Source organism: Arachis hypogaea, chromosome 3 (genome assembly GCF_003086295.3).
Source record: "Arachis hypogaea cultivar Tifrunner chromosome 3, arahy.Tifrunner.gnm2.J5K5, whole genome shotgun sequence".
Taxonomy (NCBI): Eukaryota; Viridiplantae; Streptophyta; class Magnoliopsida; order Fabales; family Fabaceae; genus Arachis; species Arachis hypogaea.
In genome coordinates this window covers 31,415,026-31,439,643 of record NC_092038.1, presented here as the reverse complement: position 1 = coordinate 31,439,643, position 24,618 = coordinate 31,415,026, and the positions used below count along the sequence as shown (strand labels likewise).

General features: G+C 30.9%; 1 protein-coding gene across 3 annotated transcripts; it reads left to right on the top strand.

The window, feature by feature from the left end:
- The first annotated feature begins 11,909 nt into the window (after positions 1 to 11,909).
- On the top strand, positions 11,910 to 23,085 carry LOC112790140 (protein SAWADEE HOMEODOMAIN HOMOLOG 2). 3 transcript variants are annotated; one of them, XM_025832390.3, is made up of 10 exons: positions 11,929 to 12,162; positions 15,117 to 15,273; positions 15,785 to 15,870; positions 15,970 to 16,015; positions 16,086 to 16,245; positions 20,188 to 20,263; positions 20,871 to 20,922; positions 21,669 to 21,812; positions 21,951 to 22,070; positions 22,539 to 23,085. In XM_025832390.3, the coding sequence occupies exons 3-10, from the start codon at positions 15,794 to 15,796 to the stop codon at positions 22,926 to 22,928; spliced, it is 1,065 nt and encodes a 354-aa protein (XP_025688175.1). In that variant the 5' UTR covers positions 11,929 to 12,162; positions 15,117 to 15,273; positions 15,785 to 15,793; the 3' UTR covers positions 22,929 to 23,085. The 3 variants fall into 3 exon arrangements, with proteins under 3 accessions (XP_025688174.1, XP_072088811.1, XP_025688175.1); XM_025832389.3 differs by lacking the exon at positions 15,117 to 15,273 and having other exon boundaries at positions 11,910 to 12,162; XM_072232710.1 differs by lacking the exon at positions 15,117 to 15,273 and having other exon boundaries at positions 11,925 to 12,162; positions 15,688 to 15,870.
- The last annotated feature ends 1,533 nt before the right edge of the window (positions 23,086 to 24,618 follow it).

Here is a 24,618-nt window from a genome sequence, read left to right as displayed (position 1 = left end):
TGTTCCAAAAGAACCAGCGAGGATTCTTATACTCGGGACTGAGTTTGGACTTTTCACCAACAACATTTATTATTTTTATTTCATATTTAATATTTAATTAATAAAGATTTAATTATTTAATTTTGAATTTTATATTATAAGTTTTAATAATGTAAAAATAAAATATTAACTTAAAATGTTATATAATATTGATAAAAAAAATTTAATTTTTAAATATTTTTATTCATTTATTTATTTATTTCGAAAAGTTAGCTTTTATTTTTATATTCATATCTGGTCGAATCCTCTTGCCGTTAAGATTATTAAGATTTAACTCATTAAGAGATTTTGATGAGTTATTTTACAGCTTTTTATTGATAAATTTTTCTTTTCGTTATTCTTAAAATAAATGAAAAATATTATTCAATTAACGCTAATTCAACCATTAAATAATTATCACGATCCAAAATTCAAAATTTAATTACATTATTAATTTCATGTAATGATGTGGTTATTCCTTTTAAATTAGCATTTTCTTTCATTTTATATTTACTGAAATATTTCTATTTTTTTAACTAATCATCCAATATATTCTCCTCTCAAAATAATAGTTGTAAATTATGAAGTACGAATACTTTATTAAATTGTCGTGTCTGCATGTCAAACATATTTCAGATACGACATTTATTAACACTCGTTCGACACGTATCTGTATCTATTATGTTCAACTGTGTTTTAATCAAACAATAAAAAATTCATCTCCAGATACACTTAGACACACCTAAATATCATCACGTGTCAATATGTCCAATCTTATTTTTAAAATATATTTTTAAAATAAATTTAGAAATAATATATATTATTATTTATTAAAATAAAAAATTTTAAATTCTTTATATAATTAAAATAATACATTAAAGATAATTAAAAATTTAATTTATATTTTAATAATAAATAATGCTACACATCCAAATTTTTTTATTAACAAAATCCAACTATGTTAGTCTAACATAACAAAAATCAGTTATGGCTAGCATTATTCCAAGTCTTATTGCTTAACTTAGTTGAACTTGGTTCATTAAAAAATTAGATGTGTAGCATTATTCTTTAATATTAATAAAATATCAAAATATCATTATAAGTTATCTAAAAAATATTTTATATTATATATATATGTGTGTCAACATGTCTTATAAGATTTTAAAATTCGTGTGTCGGCGTGTTTCATGTTGTGTTGTATCCCATATCTCATGTCGTGTTGTGTCTTGTGTCCGTGCATCATAAGTTGTAAGATTTGTTTTGGTGAGCTTTTAAGAAAATAACTTTTCAAATTATTTTTTAAAAAAGATCTTTTATAAAAGTAAAAATAATTTTATATTTAGATATTTCATGCAAAAAATTTTTTATTTATTAATTATATTTGAGTATAATAATATAAAAGTATTTTTTGTTGATTTATTACATAAAAATATCTTTTTAAAAAATACGTAAATTGTAACTTTTTTAAAAAAAATATTTTTTTAATATTTTTATTTTTATTATTAAAAATTTGTTAAATACATTAAAAAAAATTTACTTATTAATTTTTTTTTATTAATTTAACGACATGCAAACAAACACTTACTGATATCTATTGTATTTTAATCGTAATAATTTATTTCAATTGTTTCCATTAATCAACAATATCATTATTTCTAATTTGTTGAATATTCATCACTTTTTCTTTAAGGAAAAAAAAACTAACTAAAAAAAGCCACAAGAATGTAAGAAATAATAGAATTGAGTATTAATTGGTAAAACTATTGGCCTATTAATGTGTAGCTTGAATTATCAATAAATTACTAAAATTTTAATAAATTATTAAATTACTCATAGTAAACCTGGTAAGAAAAAAAAGGCAACTAACAAAAAACACAAAATAAAATGATAAAAAAATTTATTAAATTTTTAAGAAATTTATTTTTAGTAATTTAGATAATTGAAAGAATTTTTTCTATTACCTTTAAAAAATCTATTCTTGATAACTTAAACCAAAAGAATAAAATGCAAAGAATCAATATTAAAAATTATTTTAGGTTAGATCTTTCAATTTCTTCATCTAATAAGCAAAATAGATCACTTACTTCACTTAAACACAATAGAAAAACGTATATAAAATAACTAAAAATTTTTATTTATAAAAAATGTTTAAATGATCTCACAAAAAGTGTTTAAATAAACTTCTAATAAGTCAGCATAAAAGTAAGTCAAATCTTCTTAGAATAAAATAATAAACTTAAAATTAAATAAAAAAATTAACTCAAAAATTAACTCTACTAATTTAAATTATATAAATATATGTATTCGCGTCCTATATGAAAAAATTCATAAAAATACATAAAGTATTTATATTTTTAAATATTTAAAAAAATACAAAACAATTACTATCCTAAAAAAATTTACAACATCACTACAAAAATTAAAGTTTTAACTTGAGAATTGTGAGTAATTATTATTTTACATTCTTTTGAAATAAAATAATTATTCATTAATTTCAATACACAATTTAAAATAAAACTAAAATATTTATATTAAGATCTTATCTTTTTAAAAAGACTTTTTTATAAACAACATTGATAGTTGAATTTGCAAATATTTCTACATGATTCATGAGTAAAACTTTTAAACCATTCTTATCCGTTATGACTTCACATTCTTTAACATGATTTTTACGCTCTCTAATTTGTAATTTTATATCATTACAAAGACCATTGAATTGGCCAATATTCATAAGTAATATTCATCACTGAAACACCAATTTTGAGTATTAATTTATGTAAAGATAAACCAGAATAATTTATGCTATTTAATAATTCAGGACCATACAAATCTAGTTTATTCTCTATATTCCCATCATCTATACAAATTAAATTCAAATTAAGATATAATTTTTTTCTCCAAAGATGATAATCATTAAATGGTTATTAACATCTTCAACAATGTCCAGCATCATATTTAATATGGTTCTTGCTTTAAAAAAAATCCTAAACATATTTTTCAAAATATTTGAATAAGAAAAATAAATCAACTCATCAAATGTCTGGTTTGAAAAAAGAATAACAATATCTTTTGAAAGACATGTCTTAGATTCACATCTATATTGTCACCGATTAGATCGTTACCAAGTTTTAACAATCACTCACCAAATTTCTTTGTCTCATCTTGATCTAAAGTAGTTATTCCTACAAAAAGTCTCATGTTTTTTATTAGTTTGAGTACTTGACAAAACTTTTAAAGATAAGACGAATTCACGATTGAATGAACAATATATTGTCTCCACCCTCGTGAAATGATAAGAAGAATTTATCTAAAGTCTCCACTTAGTATAATCACTTTTCTTCCAAAAGGCAAATCTTTGTTATGTGTTGAAAAAAATCTTATGATATCATTCAAGTATTTATCAAATGCTTCATAATAGTACTTACTAACTATTGGAGAATCCTAAATTACAAGTTTGGCTTTCAACAGCAGCATTGCTTAAGGAGAACCAGGTTTGACGTTGTATATATATAGAATCCTCAGTTGTATTGAACTAAGTGTGTCGTTCTTCTATTAGGAAAGAATAAAGATGTAATGTTACTTGAAACAACATTTAATACAATATCTCCCCTTAAGCGAATTTCAGCATATGTAAGGTTCTAGAGAAATAATTTTTCAGTACCCCGATAACCATACACAAAGAAAAAATCCCCTCCTTATAATACACAACTATAGCAATTTTATCAAATGTATATTTCTGCTCAGGTGTTGTGGTGGCCAACATGTTTGAGGTCTTATTCTTTAACTCATCTCTAAAGTTTAGTTCTTCCTTAATAATCTTTTTGGTTAACAAAAAACTATTAACTTCAGTTGTTAAAGACATAGGAGAATAGTTTTTTAGGGTTTTACCATAGAAATATAAGATCTCATCTATACCCATTAAGCACAACAGCTTAATCTCGTCATCTGACATGGTTAACTCTTCATATTATATGATATTGTAAAAATTCAATCAATTTAAAAATTATTAATGGTTCTCTGCATGTTATACAATACTGTAAAAATTCAATCAATTTAAAAATTATCAATAATAAAAAGAACTTTATAATTGTAATTAATAAAAACGTACCCCTCATATTCAACATAGTTCTTTGTCCATACAATTATATTTGAGAGTTCATGTCAACATCTATCTCAGACATATTCTAGTCTTGAGATGTTGTTGAATATTAGTAGAATGATGAACAACCTCCTGACGTATGATCTTGTGTCCCACAAGCTTACTTCTTTAATGATATCCAAGAATTCTCTGTCATCTTGCAAGAGTTCAAGAACGAAACATGCATCTCGATAAATAACATGAATTGTTCCTCCTTCTATTCTTATATTTCGAAAATTCATACATTCTCTTTGAGTATTCAAAAGAAGTTATTGGTAATATTGTTCGGTATTTGTTATAGAAAAGTTGGTTAAAATCTCACTTCTAATTTGCTAAATTAATTAAGTTACATGATTTCAATTATTATGTAGCTACATATGCGTAGAACTTTTTTTTTTTTTGAAAAAACAAAAAACAATGATAAAATTGTATAGTCTATAGAACATTAGATTATAGCTATAGAAAATTATTCGAACATTTATTTACATTTATTTTTTAATATAGATAAATCGAATAAGATGGACGTGGAGTACATGTTGTTCAGATTTTAAATTTAAATCCTCAAATAAATAAGAATAAAATTGAATATAAAGTCATCATTATCTACAGACACATGGGTCAACCTTCCAATTGCAAAGCTTTGCTTTTGAAGAAATCACTTCTAAGAATTGTCCTTCTAAACAAAGTTGATTGAAAACTCAACATAAGTCAAAATTTGAGCATAAGAATATGACCTGTTAGCCGCCATCCATTCCAAAAACATGGACTTGTGAGACTATTCGTGCACGAAATTGAACTCCGCACAACTGAACCGACAAGTGCATCGGATCGTCCAAGTAATATCTCAGGTGAGTGAGGGTCGAATCCCACAAAGATTGTTGGATTGAGCAAGCAATGGCTATCTTGTAAATCTTAGTCAGGTGATTAGAAAAGATGGTTGTTTGTTAAGAAGCATAAATGAAAAGTAAAGAAAGAAATACCAGATTAGTGTAAAAGTAATGATGGATAATTAGTTAAGGCTTCGGAGATGCGTATTCTTTCCAGATGAACCTTTTTCACTGTCTATTTCAACAACGAACGATTCATTCAATGGCAGCCATAATTGATTAACTCATGTAGCATCCTCATCAAGTTAGTCTCTTCTAAACCATAGCAGTCCACCATATCCGAGCAACTAACGTAGCTTCCTCATCAAGTTAACTCATGGCTTCCCACTATAGTTGAAGGTAAAGACCTAAGCAATCCACTCCTCTTCGCGATCCTACTCAAAATGCCACAGACAAGGTCAGATCTTTCGGATCAGGGAACGCTGCTTCTCATGCTCTAGCCTTAATGCCACAGAAACCTCAATAACCCACAGTCAACGGGATTATCTATCACATATCCAAAGTCGTCCAGGCATGCTCTTGGAATTCGCAGTGCATTCTCTAGCTTGTGGTTCAATGCTATCCGGGTAGGACTTGCATGGAACCCATGTAGAACAAAGATGATTGTCACGGATCATCCTCACTCATGAGATGAAGAACGAAAATGCACAAGAGAATGGAATCAAACATGTATTGAAATTGAACAGTAATATTATTAATCCATGAGAATCAGCAGAGCTCCTAACCCTAACTTAGGAGGTTTAGTTGCTCATGCTTTACAGAAAGTAAAATGTGAAAAGGTAAAGATGAGGCAGAATATTCTTAGCATGGGTGATCTTCTCCTTTAAATACTAATCTAATGACTAAGAAGTACAAAAGTATGACAGGCTAGACTAGAGGTGCGAAAATTCATCCTTGGGCCCACTTTGGTTGAGTACTTGGGCTGAGCTTGGCGTCCAACTTGAGGAATGGGTTGAACGCCTATTAGGGGGTGATTGGCACTGCCTTGTATCTTGGTGGGCATTGAACGCCAGGAGTGAGGTAGTTCTTGGGCATTCAACGCTGGCTTGTCTCCTTGGGGCGTTGAACGCTAGCCAAGGGGTAGCTCCTTGGCGTTCAACGCCCAGTATGGGCCGGCTCCTTTAAAGAAAAGTATAGACCATTATATATTTCTGGAAATCTCTGGAAGTTAGCTTTCTAACGCCGTTGAGAACGCATCATTTGGACTTCTGTAACTCCAGAAATACTTGTTTGAGTGCACAGAAGTCAGATCTTGACAACATCTGCTATGCTTTCCTTGCCTATGAATCAGACTTTGCCAAAGCTCCTCAATTTCAGCCAGAAATTACCTAAAATCATCATAAAACACAACAACTCAAAGTAGAATAAAAAAATGTGAATTTTGCACTAATACCTATGAAAATATAATGAAACTTAAACAAAATATAACTAAAACTAGGGGTGTTCATGGGCCGGGTAAAACCGGATTTGATGTAACCCAGATCTGGCCTGAAATATACACCGGGTCTATTTGTTAGACTCGAACCCGACCTTAGACCCGATGAAACCTATACCCTTTCGGGCCCCAATTATATCGGGTAAAAACTAGGTGAAAACCGGACCGTTAACATTATATTACCTTGATATCTTCTTGTAAGCTAGCATGTGAAAATATCCAAATTTTCAAGACTCCAACCATTATTTGACATGGTGAAATTCACTTAGAAAAATATAAGAAGAACTAACCCTTCTCTAAAATTAACCATAATCAATACTAATATTGTCTAATAACACAAAATTTTTAAATCAATACAAATAATACAATATTATGCCATTAGTCTAAAGTCTTATGCATTTTAAACATAAAACATTAACTTATAGTCTTATAATGACTAATAACACAAAATATTAAAGTTTACAATACTTAAATTTCACATAAAAATAGCCATCATCTATCACTAATAACACAAAATATTAATTGTGCATGATGATGGGGCCACCGGGCTGAGTTCGGGTGACCCGAGTTATAGCACAGACCCGACCCAAAATAATGACCGAGTCTATTTTTAAGACCCTTATCCGACCCTAGACCCAATGAAATCACACCAAATTAGCCCCGAAAGTGTTTGGGACCGGATTAGGTCTTCGGGCCGGGCCAGGCCATGTACACCCCTAACTAAAACTATATAAAAATGATGCCAAAAAACGTATAAAATATCCGCTCATCAATTATTCTTTTTTGAAGATATTATTCATATTAGAAATTTCACTATAAATAAAGGTTTACTCATCCTCCAAATAGAATAGAGATATAATTACAAATGGTTCTTCTCTTAGATTTCGTATCTAAATAGAGACATACTACCTCACATGCCAAAATTACCTACAATCGTAATAATTTATAATTTCGTCAACAACTTGTGTGACTTCTGATGAATTACTAGTACTGTATAGAGTAGCCATTACACGATCATTGCCCTTATATACTTATTTGAATAGATATTTAATAGAACTTGTTTGGCATGCATATTTTACATTTATGTGGCACCCGAACTTGAGCAACAATTTTGGATTATACAGAACAATAAATTTATTGTCTAATATACATTTTCTTTTGTCACAGTTCGACCGTTATCGGTATGCTATACTTGGAAAATCCAGCTTTGTCAATGCATATTTACTGTCTAAACTCTTTGGGATAAAATTTTGAATAAGATCTATTCTTTATATAAGGTGAATTCTTATTCTATGACTCACATAGACCATGTACCATGTAATTTGAGAAGCTACATACGAAATTGGGCCACTCGAGGTCAGCTCAATAGTAGAAAAATCAGCCTATATGGTCTTCTCCATATGGATCGGACCGACTTGGATATAGGTCCACAAATTCGTCTCCGACCCGACTTGAGAGTAAGCTAAACACTCTCCATTCCTTCAGTTATCACCATTGAGATGATAACCAACTCAAACATGAGAGTAACTTCTCACTCTGTAAGAAAATAACCACCCATAATCTTCGGAAGTCATCTACAAGAAATAACTAAATCCTATTTTATCACTTTATAAATGTTCTAACATGCAAGTATTTCTCCCAATCCAATCTCAATTAAACATGTTTAAATACTTACTGACGTAAGTATCAAAATCTCTTGCAAGTATTCTTATTACTGTCCAGACAAAAACATCAGAACAACCACCTTACCTCTTGGCTCAAATTTAATTTGATTTTAGATAATACCTCATCGAATTCAATTTTTGAAAATATAACTAATATGTAAGTTTTACAAATATTATATAAATTAATGTTTATAATATAGTAACTTAAAATTGTTTACATTAACACTTATCAAAATTAAATTCTAAATAATTGAATTTAATTTTGATGCACTGTCCGTATAGATTAATTTTACACGCGTATTTAATTATGTAATGCTACATTAGTAAAAATAACTATCTTTTACATTGACTGTGTAAATAGTCATCCAAAAGAACGAATGTGATTGTACGACTATATAAAATCGGTTATTGGGTCATTAGTTCAATTGATAATTGATTCGATCATATGATCGGATTATTAGGTCATCAGTTCAACCAGTAGGTTACTGATTCACCCGGTTGACCGGTCATAATTAAATAAAAATGTAAAATTATAAAAATAAATAAAAATCAAAAGTTAAAATTTAAAATGCATATCTTCACAAATATATTAATAATACTACGTCAGTAAAAATAATTATCTTATATATTAATCGTATGAATAGTTATTCAAAAGAATGGATGTAATGAGATAATTATATAAAATATTTTATAATGTTAATGTATCAAAATTAAATTATAAAATAAATAAATATAATATTATTATTGAGGAATAAAAATAATGTTTTACATTATTTAAGTTTCATTGATTTGATATAAAATGTATAATTGCTTTAATATAATATATATAATTATTACTTTTTTTAGAATAATAAATGTTTGGTATATATATATTAGCATATTATTTAGTAAAGGAGATACTTTTATGAAAGGTACAAGTTCAAACTATAAGTAGGGGTGTTAATGAATTGGATCCGATCCACATATTTGCGGTATTTATCCGAATCCGATTTGAAAATTGTGGATATGGATTCAATCTGTAAGGCTATCGGATCGGATTACGAATTTTGTGTAAGTATCCGCATATCCGATCCTTATATCCGCGTAGCCGCAACAATAAAGAAATAAATAAGTAAATATTCTTTTTATATTTTATTTCAACTAATAATTATCATATATGTTGTATTATTTTAATTGATTATTAAAAAAATATTTTTAATATTATTTTAAGAGTAAACATATTTAAAAAAATAGAAAAAATAAATTTTATTGATATTTTTTAATAAAAATAAAGTTTTAAAAATATTTTTATATTTTGCGGATATATCCGTTATCCGATCCGCAAATGTGTGGATTGGATCGGATCCAAGTTTAAAAATTGTGGATATTAGATCTGATCAGATCCGATGAATTTAGTGCGAATTAGATGAAATTTTTGGCTATATCCGATCCGATCCGATCCGATCTGCGTTCACCCCTAACCACATGGAGAAGGTTTTTTGGATTAATACAGAAGGCCATCTCCTAGACTCCTATTGTGATTTTTTTTGTTTACTAAAGATAGGAGACTTGAACCCGTAACCTCATAATTGAGTATGGGGAGATGGGTTATTGTTTAAATTCGTCCCTGAAAGATCACGCGATCTTCATTTTCGTCCCCGAATGATTTTTTTAATCAAATTAGTCCCTAAAAGATAAACTGTTAGTCAAATTAGTCCTTCCGTCAATTGGATGATGACGTGTCACGTTAAGTGCCACGTGGCATGATGACGTGACACGCCACGTGGCAGGTCAGTAACACGTGGCACGCCACGTAACAGGTCAGTGACACGTGGCATGTCACGTGTCACTTGACATATAAAAAAGTTTTTTATTAGTCAAAATAGTCATTGAAAGTCTAGACGTAAGTCATTTTCATCTCTCAAATTTTAAAAATTAGTCAAACTAGTCCTTATATAATTTTTTTATAATATTAAATTTATAATATTTTTTTATACTACTAATTTTAATATTATTTTTTTAAATCTTAATAAACAAAATTCTCTTTACATAAAATAATAAAAATAATTAAAATTTTATAAAGTTATTTTGTCATTTGTATTTTAAAATTTTATATTTTCAAATTGTAATTTTTTATGTGAATTTTTTTTATTTAAATGAGTTTATTAAATTATTGTTGATTATATATTTAAAAATTTAATATTTTAAATTTTACTAAATAATATAGTAATTATTTTAAATTTTAAATTTTTAAAATTTTTTAAAATTATAATTTTTATTATTATTTAATTTATATAATAAAACTCAATAATTGAAACACTAGTTTATGGAATCACTTTTTGAATCTTAATATTTTAATATAATTTTTTAAATATTTCATTTAAAACAAAAAGAATTTTATTTTAATATGAAGCATATCTATTTATATAATGTACTAGTGTGGAGTAGCCTGTGTTATGCATAGGTATAATGTTTCCTATTTTATTTTATCGCATTGATTTGTGAAATTAAAAGAAAAATTATATAATCTATCTCAAATATATGAAACACACAAAAATTTATTATGATGTTTGCATGTATTACGCTTAAGAAGCAGTTTATTTATAATAATAATAATTAACCAACAAATTTTTAATATTTTGTAAAGTTTGAAATTTAAGCAAAATTTGTAAATTTTCTTGAATTTTGACTCTAAGTATCACTACCATTACCTCCTATATATAAGTAATACCGTAATGAAAAAAAAAAAGATGTAGTAGAAAAAAATAGTGGTATAACTTTGTTTAGGTTAACATACATAAATTTTGATTTTGAGCATATAACTTTGTTTAGACTAATAAATACATACATTTTAATTTTGAGTATATATATATTCCAGCAAAATGTAATAATGTAACAAAAAAGATTTTAGAATAGAAAAGAATAAGAGAGATTTTGAGAAGAATTAAAAGAGAGAGATAATTTTATGAAGAAAAAATAAAAAAATTATATAAGGACTAGTTTGACTAATTTTTAAAATTTGAAGGATGAAAATGACTTACGTCTGGACTTTCAAAGACTATTTTGACTAATAAAAAACTTTTTTATATGTCAAGTGACAGGTGGCATGCCACGTGTCACTGACCTGTCACGTGGCGTGCCACGTGTTACTGACCTACCACGTGGCGTGTCACGTCATCATGTCACGTGGCACTTAACGTGATACATCATCATTCAATTAATGGAATGACTAATTTGACTAACAGTTTATCTTTCAGGAACTAATTTGATTAAAAAAATTATTCGGGGACGAAAATGAAGATCGCGTGATCTTTCAAGAACAAATTTAAACATTAACCCATAAAAAAATTATGCCATTTGAGTTATTACTCATTGGCGACTCCTCCTGTCGCAACCCCTGATACAGCATGGAAGCACGTGAATTATATTGACCCGGTCAGATTAATAGATTCGGGTCAATCTGAATTTCATCGGTTTAATACCATTTAGATTAGATTTTTATGGGTTAATAACAAAAATAATTAGACATTTAATTTGAATTGGTGGAAGATTTAATTTATTGGTTTTTTAATCAACTGGTTCGATTAGATTTGATAATTATGTATAAAATATTTTATACTATTAATATATTAAAATTTATAATCCTTTATACAATTAAATTTATTTTTTTATTAACGTGTTATTATATAATTAGATGTGCGTATAAAGTTACTCTAAAGTGACCACTTCATCAAAATTAAATTCAAACTTTAAATAATTAAAAAAACCGTTGAAAATATTTAAAGAAGAATTTATACTTTAATGATCGTGTAATTGGTTTCTGTAATTCATGACGCCGGGGATTATCGATCAACGACGACCCCGGCCTTCCACTATTCGCAAATCGCAGTACGTAGAAAGTTCTCAACTTTCTCGGAATCCAAACACCTAACTTTCTCGCATTCTCACACTCTCTCCCTGCCCGGGATTCCCCTTTACGCTTCGGAGATGGGTCGCCCACCCAGTAATGGAGTCCCCGCCTTCCGCTTCACTCCCACCGAGGTACGCATCTATTCAATCCCATTCATTTTCTTCTTTCTCGCGTCCTCGAATAATAGGTGCCTGTTATTGGAGTTGGTGTCAAAGTAATGTATGTGCAAATATTCAAATAATATTGCCCTTAATTTTTTTTTTTTATGTTACATCTTAGGTCAGTCTCTTTATGGAAATAAATAAATGTAAAGAAATTAAAACAAAACAAGAGGAGGAGGATGGTTAATATTGTAAAGAATCTAGTTATCTGAGGTATATTGATTGCAGTGATTGAGTAAGAGATGAAGGAGATTAGAGAGGAGAGGATATAAGAGAAACTGAATTTTATTCTTTGTAACGTTTTCTTGTGTACATAAGTGTCATTAATATGGAAAGCTGACAACAGATTCTGTTAGCCTTTCACAAATCTAGTGCCAAACTGCATTGGTAATCAAATACTCTAACCGTCAGAACTGAATTTTCTTATCTGGTACTTTCTGTTTTGACCAAGTTCATCTATTGCTTTTGTGCCTTTACTGTCATATACCTTAACATGTCCCCTCAAACTAAAAGTGGGTTTTGTGTCACTCTTAATTTGGATTTAAACCTGTCATAAGAGAGTTATGGAGAGGGATTTGGTGAAGATGTCTACAATCTGGTGCTGGGCTGGTATGTGGGTGACGTGTTACTTTGTCCTTAACAAAATGGAGATTCAACTAAAGTGCTTGGATCTGCTATGTAGAATTAGGTTGGCAGCAAGGAGACAAGCACTTTGGTTGTCAAAATAGATGGACAAAAATTGGAATGTGAAGTTCTCTGAGAAGGTCTCTGGTCCAACTAAGCTCTGCCTGAGCTGCTGCCAATGCTCTAAATTCTACCTCTGTACTAGAGTTGCTGACTGTTTGTTGTTTACTGCATTTTCATGCAACTAGATTATTACCCAAGTAAAGACAATAGCCAGTCGTTGCTTTTGGCAAATAGCAATCCATGGTCTAAGGTACCTCAAAGATAGTACGGTATCCTCTTAATGGCTTTGCAATGATTTAGAGTTGGTGAGTGCATAAATTGACAAACTTTGTTGACCGAATAGGTAAGATCAGGTATAGTCAATGTTAGATATTGAAGAGCACCAACAATGATCGATACTGCTTAGGATCCTCAAATGGCTTTGAGTCATTAGCAAGTAATTTGGTTGGTGTAGGCAATTGGAGTTTGCATGGGATTGACATCAAGCATTTTTGTTGTATGGAGGAGATCAGTAGCATATTTTTGTTGTGTCAGGTGCAATTGATTAGTGGCTCTATAAAAAGCATCTAATCCAAACAAGAAAAAGAATTGAATTTGTGCAGGTCTTTTAGGGAGAATATGGAGTTCAGCTGCTTGATTAGAAGTTCTATGTTAGCTACATTGTTCCCTGTGACTAAGTTATCATCGAGATAGGCAAGTAGGTAAGTAATAGAGTTAGTTGTATTTCTTATGAATAAAGAAGGATCAGACTTAGTACTACAGAATTAAAAATTTTTTGAAGGTTATAAGTTGCCTTCCATAATTTACAAATTAGAGAAGTATTATGGTGTATGAACCCCAACGGTTGTTGCATATAGACTTCTTCATAAAAATCTCCATTGAGAAATGCATTGACAAAGTCAAATTTGTCTTAAAAGTCAACCCCTCCCTCTGATGAAACCCTTTAGCAGCCAATCTTGTTTTGTACCTCAGGATTCTGTCTTGTGGATCCTTTTTGAGAGCAAAAACCCATTTGCAATGAATGATGGTTGCAGTTTCGTAAGAGCTCTATATTCATTGTCAGTTTCTTGTTTCCATTGTGTGGTGGCAAGAGCTTGAGCTACTGTTTTGGCAATTGCAAGGTGAGATCAATGGGTGTAGTGGTGGTGAGTGCCTTGTGTTTGACAACCAGTTATGGATCTAGTTATCATATGGTGTCTTTTGGTGGTATGTATGGGAGTTATAGAAATTCTTGGAAGCTGTATTTCTAGGACAATGATAGATAGCATAGGTGAGTAAGAGATGTATTCTGTCTTAAGAGGAGGTGTATATGTGGATGGGGTTATATCTGTAGTTATTGGAGAGGGAGGAGGGAGGGTGTTGGTAGTGCAATGGGAGGTGAAGGAGATGGGGATCATGGTGGATGTTTTTGAGGTGCAGGTACAGAGAAGAAAGACGGCTCAGAGACATGGTTAGAAGTAGAGTAGATGCTGTGAATGTAGACTCAGTACTAGTAAAACTAGTATGGAAACATGTTTTCATAGATATCACATATCCAATTATTGAGGTATATTGATTGCAGAGTGATTGAGTAAGAATGATGATGAAGGACCCTAGCTACCCTCTGCGCTGCCAAAAGCCTAATTGAGGCAAATCTTGTTTAATAGGCATCTTTCTATAGTGTAAACTAAGTTAAATTTCATGACTTCTCTTTAGATTTCTGGTTGTGCTCTCACCTGTTTGTGTATGAAATACATTGGCCCTAATTACTGGTGTCTAAAATGCTTTTATTATTATTATTAAAAGAATACCATCTACTTTCTTGTGTTTTATTTAACAGTTCTTTACTTTAGATAGTTTAAGGCTGCACATTTTCCATGTTATTTTTGGTCAAGTGCCATATTTTGTTTTTACTTGGGGAATCTTTACACTAGAGAAGATGAGTTAGATACAAAAGCTGATCAAGGAGTTTTTCTTTTTAACTTGTTGTGTCAACCTCACCTTGCCAACTATAAATTGAACCATATTGGAACTGAAGAAGATAGATAATCAAAGAGTCATCTACTAGTGTCGTGTGATAGCTGATTGAAGTTAAGCAAAAACAATCATGAAGCTTCATTACTCCAGCAAAATACTTGTTTGTTTGGATAAATGAGATAGAATGAAAAGAAAAGGATTACAAATGTGATGGAACTGATATTGATCATCGTTCCTCTTTTTGTGTAAATTATCTTAACTATAAGACATCAATAATGCAGCTAGTCAGCTAGTGCCTGAACTTGGTTTGCCACCTCATTGCTTAATGAGACTGATGCAGGATACTGAGTCGTGTATTGTTTTAATGGTTAGCTTTCAAGCCTAATATATTGTAAGCTTTCACAACATTTTGAACTAACCTTCTCTCCAATCACACAGGTAGTTATTTTGAACTGCTTTTCTGACATATACTTCTTTGCTTTTTTAAAATGGACAGAATTATGGGGCTTCATAGTTGATACTTTTATTTGGGGTAATATAGTTCAGGAATAACTGTTATATGTCCTAGTATGCGATGATGCAGCAGGTTGTTACATCCAGGATGGATATGTTTAGTTTCTCATTTCCCAAGTATCTGGAAGACATGCTTTTGAATCTGGTGGTGTAGAAAACCTTACCCACTCCATGTTTTGGACCATTTTACTGTTATTCCTGATTTTTTTGAGGTTAAGTGGGACTCTTACTTTTAGAACATATGGATTAATTATCTGTAATTAGGTCGTAATCAGATAGATTTATGATCTGCCATCTACTTTATTATGGACAAGAAAATTGACACTCAACTTATGACAGAATAGGGAAAGGCTATCATGCAAAAAGGGAAGAGTTCTTTTATGGAAGTTTTCCCATCAAGGTACTGGCATAAACTATAGTTTATTTATCTGTACAGGTGACAGAAATGGAAACTATTCTGCAAAATCACAACTATGCAATGCCAGCACGCGATGTACTTACAGCTCTTGCAGAGAAGTTCAGGTATGGCATATTCGCCGTTCTATTTTTAATTATTTTATGCAATATGAATAGTATGCCCCTTAAAAGCAGGACGGAAGTTATGAAATGCTTTTTGTGCAGTGAATCACTAGAACGGAAAGGCAAGATTACAGTGCAGATGAAACAGGTATGAAAACTATATTTTTGCTGTGATTATCATTCATGCTTGATTTTCTTACGTTCTTCCTTTATTATAGGTCTGGAATTGGTTTCAAAATAAGCGCTATGCTATTAGGGCAAAATCAAGCAAGACACCTGGAAAGTTAAATATCACTCCTATGCCCCGGGATGAATCAACCACAGTAAGGAATATACCTCAACTGACAGCTGGTCCAATTCCTGCTACATCAGGTTCAGGTAGAATGTTGTTCCTTTATGGTGCATAAATTTTAAATTTTGCATGACTACATAGCCATACTGGGCAGAAAAGCAGTGTGCATGAGGGAGGGGAAACTGCAAAAAATTACTCCCTTAGTTTCATGATGCTGGTCTTTTAAGGTTGTGCACAGATTAAGGAAATGATAGAATGTTATAGAGGTTTTAAAGAAACCCAAGTAAATAGCTAAAATACCCTTCCTTTTATTCCACCATTATAATTTATTACCCACGACTTTCATGTATCCCAAGAATAGTGTAAGGTAAAAATGGTATTATGTTTCATATTGAAGTTCTAAAATGACAATCAATTTGAATTATGTTAAAATTAAAAAAAAAAAAATCAACATTGTGGAATGGAGGGAGTATGACGTTTTGGCTTGGTGGGATTTGTTTTTCTTACCACAGAAACTGGTGACTGACTCAGCACAGGAGGATTGTGTTTGTTAGAACTTCAACTAGTTGCTTGATGCTATCATTTCAAGTTTTCAAAAACTATCAAGCTTGACAATCTTAGGTTAATTTAACCAAACTGAGTTTATACTTGTAATGGGATCATAGACCTTAACACAGATAGTAAAATCATATCATTGTGTTTTTGGCAACCCAGGTTATTTTTCCATGCTTCAAGGTGCTGCTTCATTGCCTAACATTGCTTGCAAGTATTTTTCCATTGATGATCATTCCAACAAGCTCTCTTCTTCCTTTGTCATGAAGCATTCCAACCAGCTTTTCAGGCTGATGATAATATTGACCATCTTGTTTAGCAATCCTTTCAGTCCAACTTCTATAGATTCACTGAGTTCTTTGTCCATAGTGTTTTAAGGAGTCCAGTTTATATTTTATTGTTGTTAACAGTCAATGCTATGAACCAAATAAACTGAAGGTTAAATCTTGGTCAATGTTATGAACTCTCTCCCAACCGCATAAACTGTTGAACAAAGGCAAATATATGGTATCATGTGATAACAATTGTGTCGTGCTAGAGCCATTTGGACTTGAAGTGTGGACAATGTTATTGCCTTACTGTTCATCCTACCTTATGCTAAAATAAGGACAAATAAGGTTTACACTCAAGAACACTTACTCATAGAGGCTTTGATGCCACATGTTTAGATTCTATAGTTAGTTTCATATAGTTAATGATAATTTGATTAGGGTTTGTGCCCAGTATAAGTTGAAAAGGAAAGATATAAAAGAAGGTGAACAAAGGGGGAAGGCATAGGTTTTGAAGGTGATAAGAAGGTGCCAAAACCATAAACCACACTGTCATAGATGGCATCAAACATGGTTTTGGTATCATCTCCAGTTGTGTCCAAAAGGAGGGTGGTTGATAGGAGTCATGAGAAAAGAATGATGACAATAACTTGCGACCACCACTAGAATGGCCATTCAAGATTTATGGTGGGAAGCTTTGGTGGAATTACAAGAGAACAATAGGGGGGAAACCCTAATGGTGAGTCCTCATTGGGTTGCTAGTGACGGAGGCAAGGTATCAATGGTTTAGTGAGAGAGATGGTGACACAACAGCAAGAAGGGTCATAAGGATGAAAGCCGAGCCAATCGAAGAGAACATCATGGGCAATCTTAAATTTGGGTAAAACTAATGGTGCATTGCTTGATCACTGTCATCACCATCACCAAATGAATGTGACTAGCACAGGGGTGGATGGCCATCATGGTTGATCTACATACAGCAGCCAAAATGGGGTCTCTCCTATACTGACAGCACAGCAGTTTCTAATCCACAGTTTAGGAAAGGAGGCTTTGATTGATTCTTCATTCAACAAAGGGGATCTTTCTCCCTAAAGGGATATAGGCAGGCCAAGCCCAACTTAGGTGGAAGAGATGGAAAAGTTTGCACGAGTCCAAGATCTAGGATTGTTTCTCTTTCTTGGTGGGAACCCGATTCATCCAGTAGGAAGACATGTTGGGTCCAATGCAGTTTATGTAGCAAGGAGTGGACCTAAATCATGAATTCCATTTAGGAATAGAAGAGGGATATCATCTAAAGAAGGGGCATTGGATGCAGCTGGTTTAAATGGACATACAAGATAAAGAAATAGGTCCAAACAATAGAGAAGATCTTTGACCTTGAAGTTAATCATGACTGCCTAGACATAAGGGGTTTTTGTTTGGAGTGGGGATATGGATCTGTAATTGTTAAGACACCTTTTTATAATCACAGTTATTACAATTCGATTAATATAAACAAAAGGATAAGGGGAAGGCATCTAGTCATTCAATGTGATTTGTTGGTGATAATGAGGACTCACAAAGAGAGCACACACTTGTATCATTTTTAGGCTTCTTGGCGCATAGTCTTGAATTCCCAATTCAATAATACAACGCATTTATCTTCAGCTCTCTCTTTTTTTATACTGTTTCTAATATTGTGTCATGGTCTATCTCCAAAAAACATTGTCAAGTAGAGGCACATCAACGATATTATGGTAAGCTTTAATTTAGGAGTAGGTCTTCGAGATAAAGAAAATATCTCATGAGATCCTAATTATATCTTATAGTATATTATAGAGTATCCTATATGATTTAATAGGATTTGTTTTACTTACTTTCTTTTCTCATGATTTTATCCATATTTAATTGGGATAAAGAGCCCTCTATTATTACATGAGATCATTTCTTTTTCCCCCATCAAGTACACTACATCTCATTGTCTGGTATATTACCTAATTATTCAATTCTTTGTTTTCTGTCTTCCTCCTTCCCTGCATCAAGCTCATGATCTCAACCCCTCCTGTTGGGTGTTCGTAGCTTCTGCATTTCAAACTCCAGATATGATTTTGCTTTTTGACGAAGTGGTTTAATGATGTGCGTGGTGCCTTAATATATTAACCATTAATTGATTCAAAACTTTCATAATATGTAAATGATGATTGTTGTGCAATTTTGAAAATGATTCATTATTATGTAATTGACAGTGCATAGTGCTGATTAGTTTAACTTGATTGTTTAGAAATGTGCAACACAAAATCAAACATATGATCAGTTTCAGCATCATAATATCATTGTTATTCATGTACTTTGAGCTTTGGGTAATATTAGGAGGATTTTGCCTGTTTTCCCTCTCAAGGTTGCTAGGTTGTTGAAGAATGACATTTTCATTTAACACTGCAGTTTCAATTGAGCATTTTAAAATTTAATAATAGTAATTTTCCTGGTTTTTAAGTTTTAACAGATATACTATTGATTTTGGAAATTGTAACTATCTTTTCATCACAATCATTGTTTATTTCAAGCTTGTTAAAACTTGATTACAGATACACTTTAGGTTCAAGCCGTGTTTAAAATATAAAATCTCCAAATTTTATGTCTCTGGGTGCTTATTATGTTGCTGTTATCTTTTAATGTACTTGGCATGATGTTTCTCATTAAGATGGAAGTATATGAAGGCACAACTGAATAGAGACAAACTGGACTCAGTTAATTTTGTGTCCAACTTAGTAATCTGTAAGATACACACCATTATCTACATCCATACCTGATCATTTTTTCCCTTATTTGTTCAAAAATACTTCAAACACAACTGGTATAGTGTCAACAAAATTTAGATAAAGTGATATTTTCACATGAACCTAGCAGGATCCATTATTGATGAAAATGACACATTTCAAGAACTTTCCTTGAATTTTGGGACGAGTGTAGAGATATAAATATTGGTAATTTGACATTTATGAATATTTGAAAATGTATAAATCTTGAAAACAGTGGTATTTGCTATTTCCTGTAATGCCATCTTAATTATATTATTTGGTCACTATGCCAATGCTTTAACAAGTAGGGATATCAATTGAAATAAATATAAATGCATAGGGTGTCTTAATTATAGACTAAAGAGTGCTATTTTTATTTTTATTCTTTGGTCATCTTGTTTACTTATACTTTGGCTTCATTTGTTTTCAGTTCCAACACCAGGAAAGGTAACTCCAGAAAATTCAGTTATGGAGTTTGAAGCTAAATCTGGAAGGGATGGAGCATGGTTAGCATTTTCTTTGGGTGTGTTTGGACCACTATGGAATTGGAATTGATTTGATTTCAAAATTAAATTATTTGTTTGGAATAAATAAAAAATAGGACTTGAATTGATTATAACTGCAGTTCAAATTCCTTCATTTTTTTTTATAGAATTTTGTTGGAATTGAAATGATTTGGTATAATAAAAATGTAAAATGTAATTTTTATCCTTTAGGTATTAATATAAAAGAAAAGGGTTTGGAAAAAAGTAACAGGCTGTAGAGGTCTGATGGCAGCTGGCAGTGATCTGGTGGCAGCGATTGAAGGTTGTTTGGCAGGTGTACGACAGTGGTTATTGGTGGTGTGGAAAAATTTATGGTAAATAAAGGATAAAAATGTAAAATCGAATTATTATCTTAATTTTTAAATCAAATCAATTTATAGTTTACATAATTAATTCCAAACACAATTCATTTCCAATTCAATTCATGTCAAATCAATTCCATCAATATTTTGTTCCAAACACGCCATTTAATCGTGTTGTGTAATTTTCCATTTCTCACTTAACGTGTGTGTGTGTATATATAATATGTGTGAGAAATTGACATAATCCTTTTCCACTCTCCCCTTAGGTATGATGTGGCTAGCTTTCTATCACACAGATATCTGGAGACAAGTGATCCGGTAATTTTAGGCTGAGATGATTTTGATTCTAAATCTTGTGAAGAAATTAATGCATTTCTTTTTAATATTTTTATGTATTTATTTATTATTTTTTAAATGTGATGTTACTTCGTAGTTCTGTGATCACATAGCTTACCTAACATGCCTATTCGATGTGATGCTTGTTTTAAGATGTTCATAGTGTTTGAACCATAATGACCTGCTTGTTTTTTTTGCAATGAATGATTAAAATGATTTAACTGTTTTCCAGGGAGAATGAATGATTTGTATGTAACATTTCACTGTCATTAAGTCAGTCCAACTGCTTATCTTAAGATAGCTAAAGAATGTGGTGTTAGTGGTACATTTTTCCTTCTAGCTTTGTTTCAAAGCAATATTGGAAATGTTAATGAAGGATCTTACCAATAAATAGTTTGGGTCTCAATTTCAAGTAACCCATTAATTGTACTGTAATCTTTTATGAATTTAATTTTGATGCACTGTCAATGTAAAGTAGTTTTACACATGTACCTAATGACATAATGCTACATCAATAGAAATAACTGTTTTTTACATTAATCGCGTGAATGGTCATCCAAAAGAACGGATATGATTGCACGATCAGTGCATCAATATTAAACTCATCTTTAATTGTCAAATATTTTTGAGTAATATGGAAGAGAGTTTTGTTGTGCATTTCAACTTATTGTTTTGGGGTTTTAATACTTATCGATAATGTAATGGTTACAACTTTCTCCGTGTTTTAGGAAGTGCTGGTACGGTTTTCTGGTTTTGGATCTGAGGAAGATGAGTGGATTAATATCCAAAGAAATGTCAGGCCACGTTCCTTGCCATGTGAATCATCAGAATGTGTTGCAGTCCTCCCGGGGGATCTCATTCTTTGTTTTCAGGTAGGAATATCTATGGAAGGTTTCAGTTAAAAAGTTTGACTGATTATGTTGATCATGTTAACTCTATTTGTATTTTGCTTTTATGGAACATCTTTTTTTTTTCCTATTATTCATGAGCTATGATTTTGGACACTACAGGAAGGTAAAGAGCAAGCCCTTTACTTTGATGCCCATGTGCTTGATGCTCAAAGACGGAGGCATGATGTAAGAGGCTGTCGATGTAGATTTTTGGTTCGATATGATCATGATCAGTCAGAGGTAATAATAATCACCTGATTTTGTCTTACATGATCTTTTCTTTTATATTTTGGTTGCCTTGTTATTTTGTCATTTACAAAACTCACTTCTGCTCCGGTTCTTAAATGTGCAGATATCAATCTATTTTATTTTAACTTGTGTCTAAATATTCATTGCTGTAATGGCGTCCTGATCAGATATAAATAGTGCCATTTTTCTCTCTCTGAATTAAGTTTCCACACCTTATTTTCCATTGAATCTTTGATTCAAATGGTTACTGGTTACTATTATTTGATAGAATCAAGAAATGCAGAATAGATGCAAAACAGTGATATGTGTAGCTATGCTTGTCAGCCTTAATGCTGATGATGCCTTTTGAAATGATGCAGAATCATGTGTATCGAATTTTAATGATGACAACTGCACTGTTTGAAACTTAGTTCATGCGTTTGATTTGATGCATTTTGTTCTCCTGCCTGTTCTTTCTAGGAAATTGTCCCGCTCAGAAAGGTCTGTCGCAGACCTGAAACCGATTACAGATTACAGCAACTTCATGCTGCAAATGAAGCCGGAGCTACGGATCAGCAAAAGATTGCCACAAAACCAGTAAATGCGCATGGTATCAGGGTTACTAGTTCTTCTGAAACGGTGCCACGGCAGCAGAATGCAAACATCTCTATGGCACCACCACATGTTTTGCAAATGACAGTTTCGGTAGCGCCCCAAAATCTAGTTGTTGATCCAAAGAAAACTGAAACGATTATTAATGTTCAGGCAGGAAATTCGATTATTGCCCCAGGCAGTGTTGCACTTACTAGCAGCATTGCTATAAGCAGTGTTCCTGAGGTACCTAGTCAAAACATCTCTGAAGGAAAATAACTATTTTTGTGATTTCATTTTTTCTAAATTTTTAATGAGATGGTAGTACATACCTTTATTAACAACTTGTAATTCGCTCGGCAGTTAACTTTTGAACGCAATGCTTGTACAGGACTGTGTGTACCTTAGCTTTTATCTGATCTCTGGAAATTAAGGATGAGATGAGAATACACCTTTTCAAGCGCACAGCTGTGAAATTTCTGTGCAGAAAGAGAACAAAAAAGAAAAAAATGAATTTAAGAGTAAATATGACAAAATGAGTGGACTGCGTAAAAACTAAAAAGGAAATAATGAAGGGAATGGTAACGGGATACAAATAATAAATAAAAGAATGATATGCTTCATGATGGATGATCTCAATCTGTCATGGAGAGGTTTTAAATTAGTATTTAGGCTGTGTTTGTTTATGAGAATAGGACAGGATAAGACATTGAGAATAGGACCAGACAAGACACGGATGGATAGAGACACAAAATTGTGTTCTTGTATTCTGTTTGGTGATAAATTGGAACAAATTATGAAAATTTAATTTATTCTTATTTTTTTCATTAAAAAAATTTGAGATGAAAAATATAATAATAAAAAAATATAATTATGAAAAATTAATAAAAATAATGAAAGAAAAAAGAAAAATAAGTTGTTTCCTTTGTTAATGTCCTTGTGTCCTTCCTGTCAGGATGAACACAAAATACACTAATTTAGTGTCTCTGGACATACTGTCTATGTCTCCTCTTCCGAACATAATTTTATGTCTCTGTGTCCATGTCTCGGTGTCCTGTCTCTGTAAATAAACGCAGCCTTATAAATTAGGAGGCCACTCAGATAAAGACGCCTAAAACGTCCTTTTTTAAAGATGTTTTCATGTTGTGTTTTAATTGGTTTCTGTATAATTTATTCGGTGATCCTCATCACATATTATTAAATTCCTCAAAAGATTTTCTTTCCAAAAATAATAAAAAATATTTAATTTGGACTAAAATAAAAAAGGTAATAGATTAACTATTAGATTTTTTTTAAAAGATTATTTACATAAAAAAAATAAATTACATTCACCAATATATATATATAATCTCAAACCTCTTAAAATTTGTATAAATAAAAAAATAATTAATTTATATTCGTACAATATATAAAATAATTACTATATTATTATTATATTATAGATTAAGATTTACTAATTTAATTTTTTTTATTTTTAATACAAGCATTAGAAATAAATAAAATTTTTATAACTAAATGTAGTGTAACAAAATATATATAATATTAATTAATTCTTAAAAAATTCTAAAAAAGTAGTTTCTTTTATTTTAGTAAAATAATTATTTATTAAAGTAGACAAATTAATTATTTTCTTCTCGTATACAATTTTTTAAGACATAAAAATAATTAATTAGGACATTGGTTAAGATAATTAAAGTCATTATTTCATTAAATTTTTAATTTAAAAAAATCCTAGTTAATTTTGGTATAGAAATTTCGAATTTGAAAACATTGATAAAAATTATGTTGAATTTTGATTTATTTGATTCTCATTTAAATTAATCATTACATAAGTTAAAGTTCTGTTTTAAAGTTATATTCGAGCTTTAATATGATTTTTAAAGTTTCAATTTACTTAGTTTATTTTTTAACTTAGGTATCCGTGACTCATATTAGGGTTTTAAGTGTTTAGTTGAAAAAAAAAAGGTAA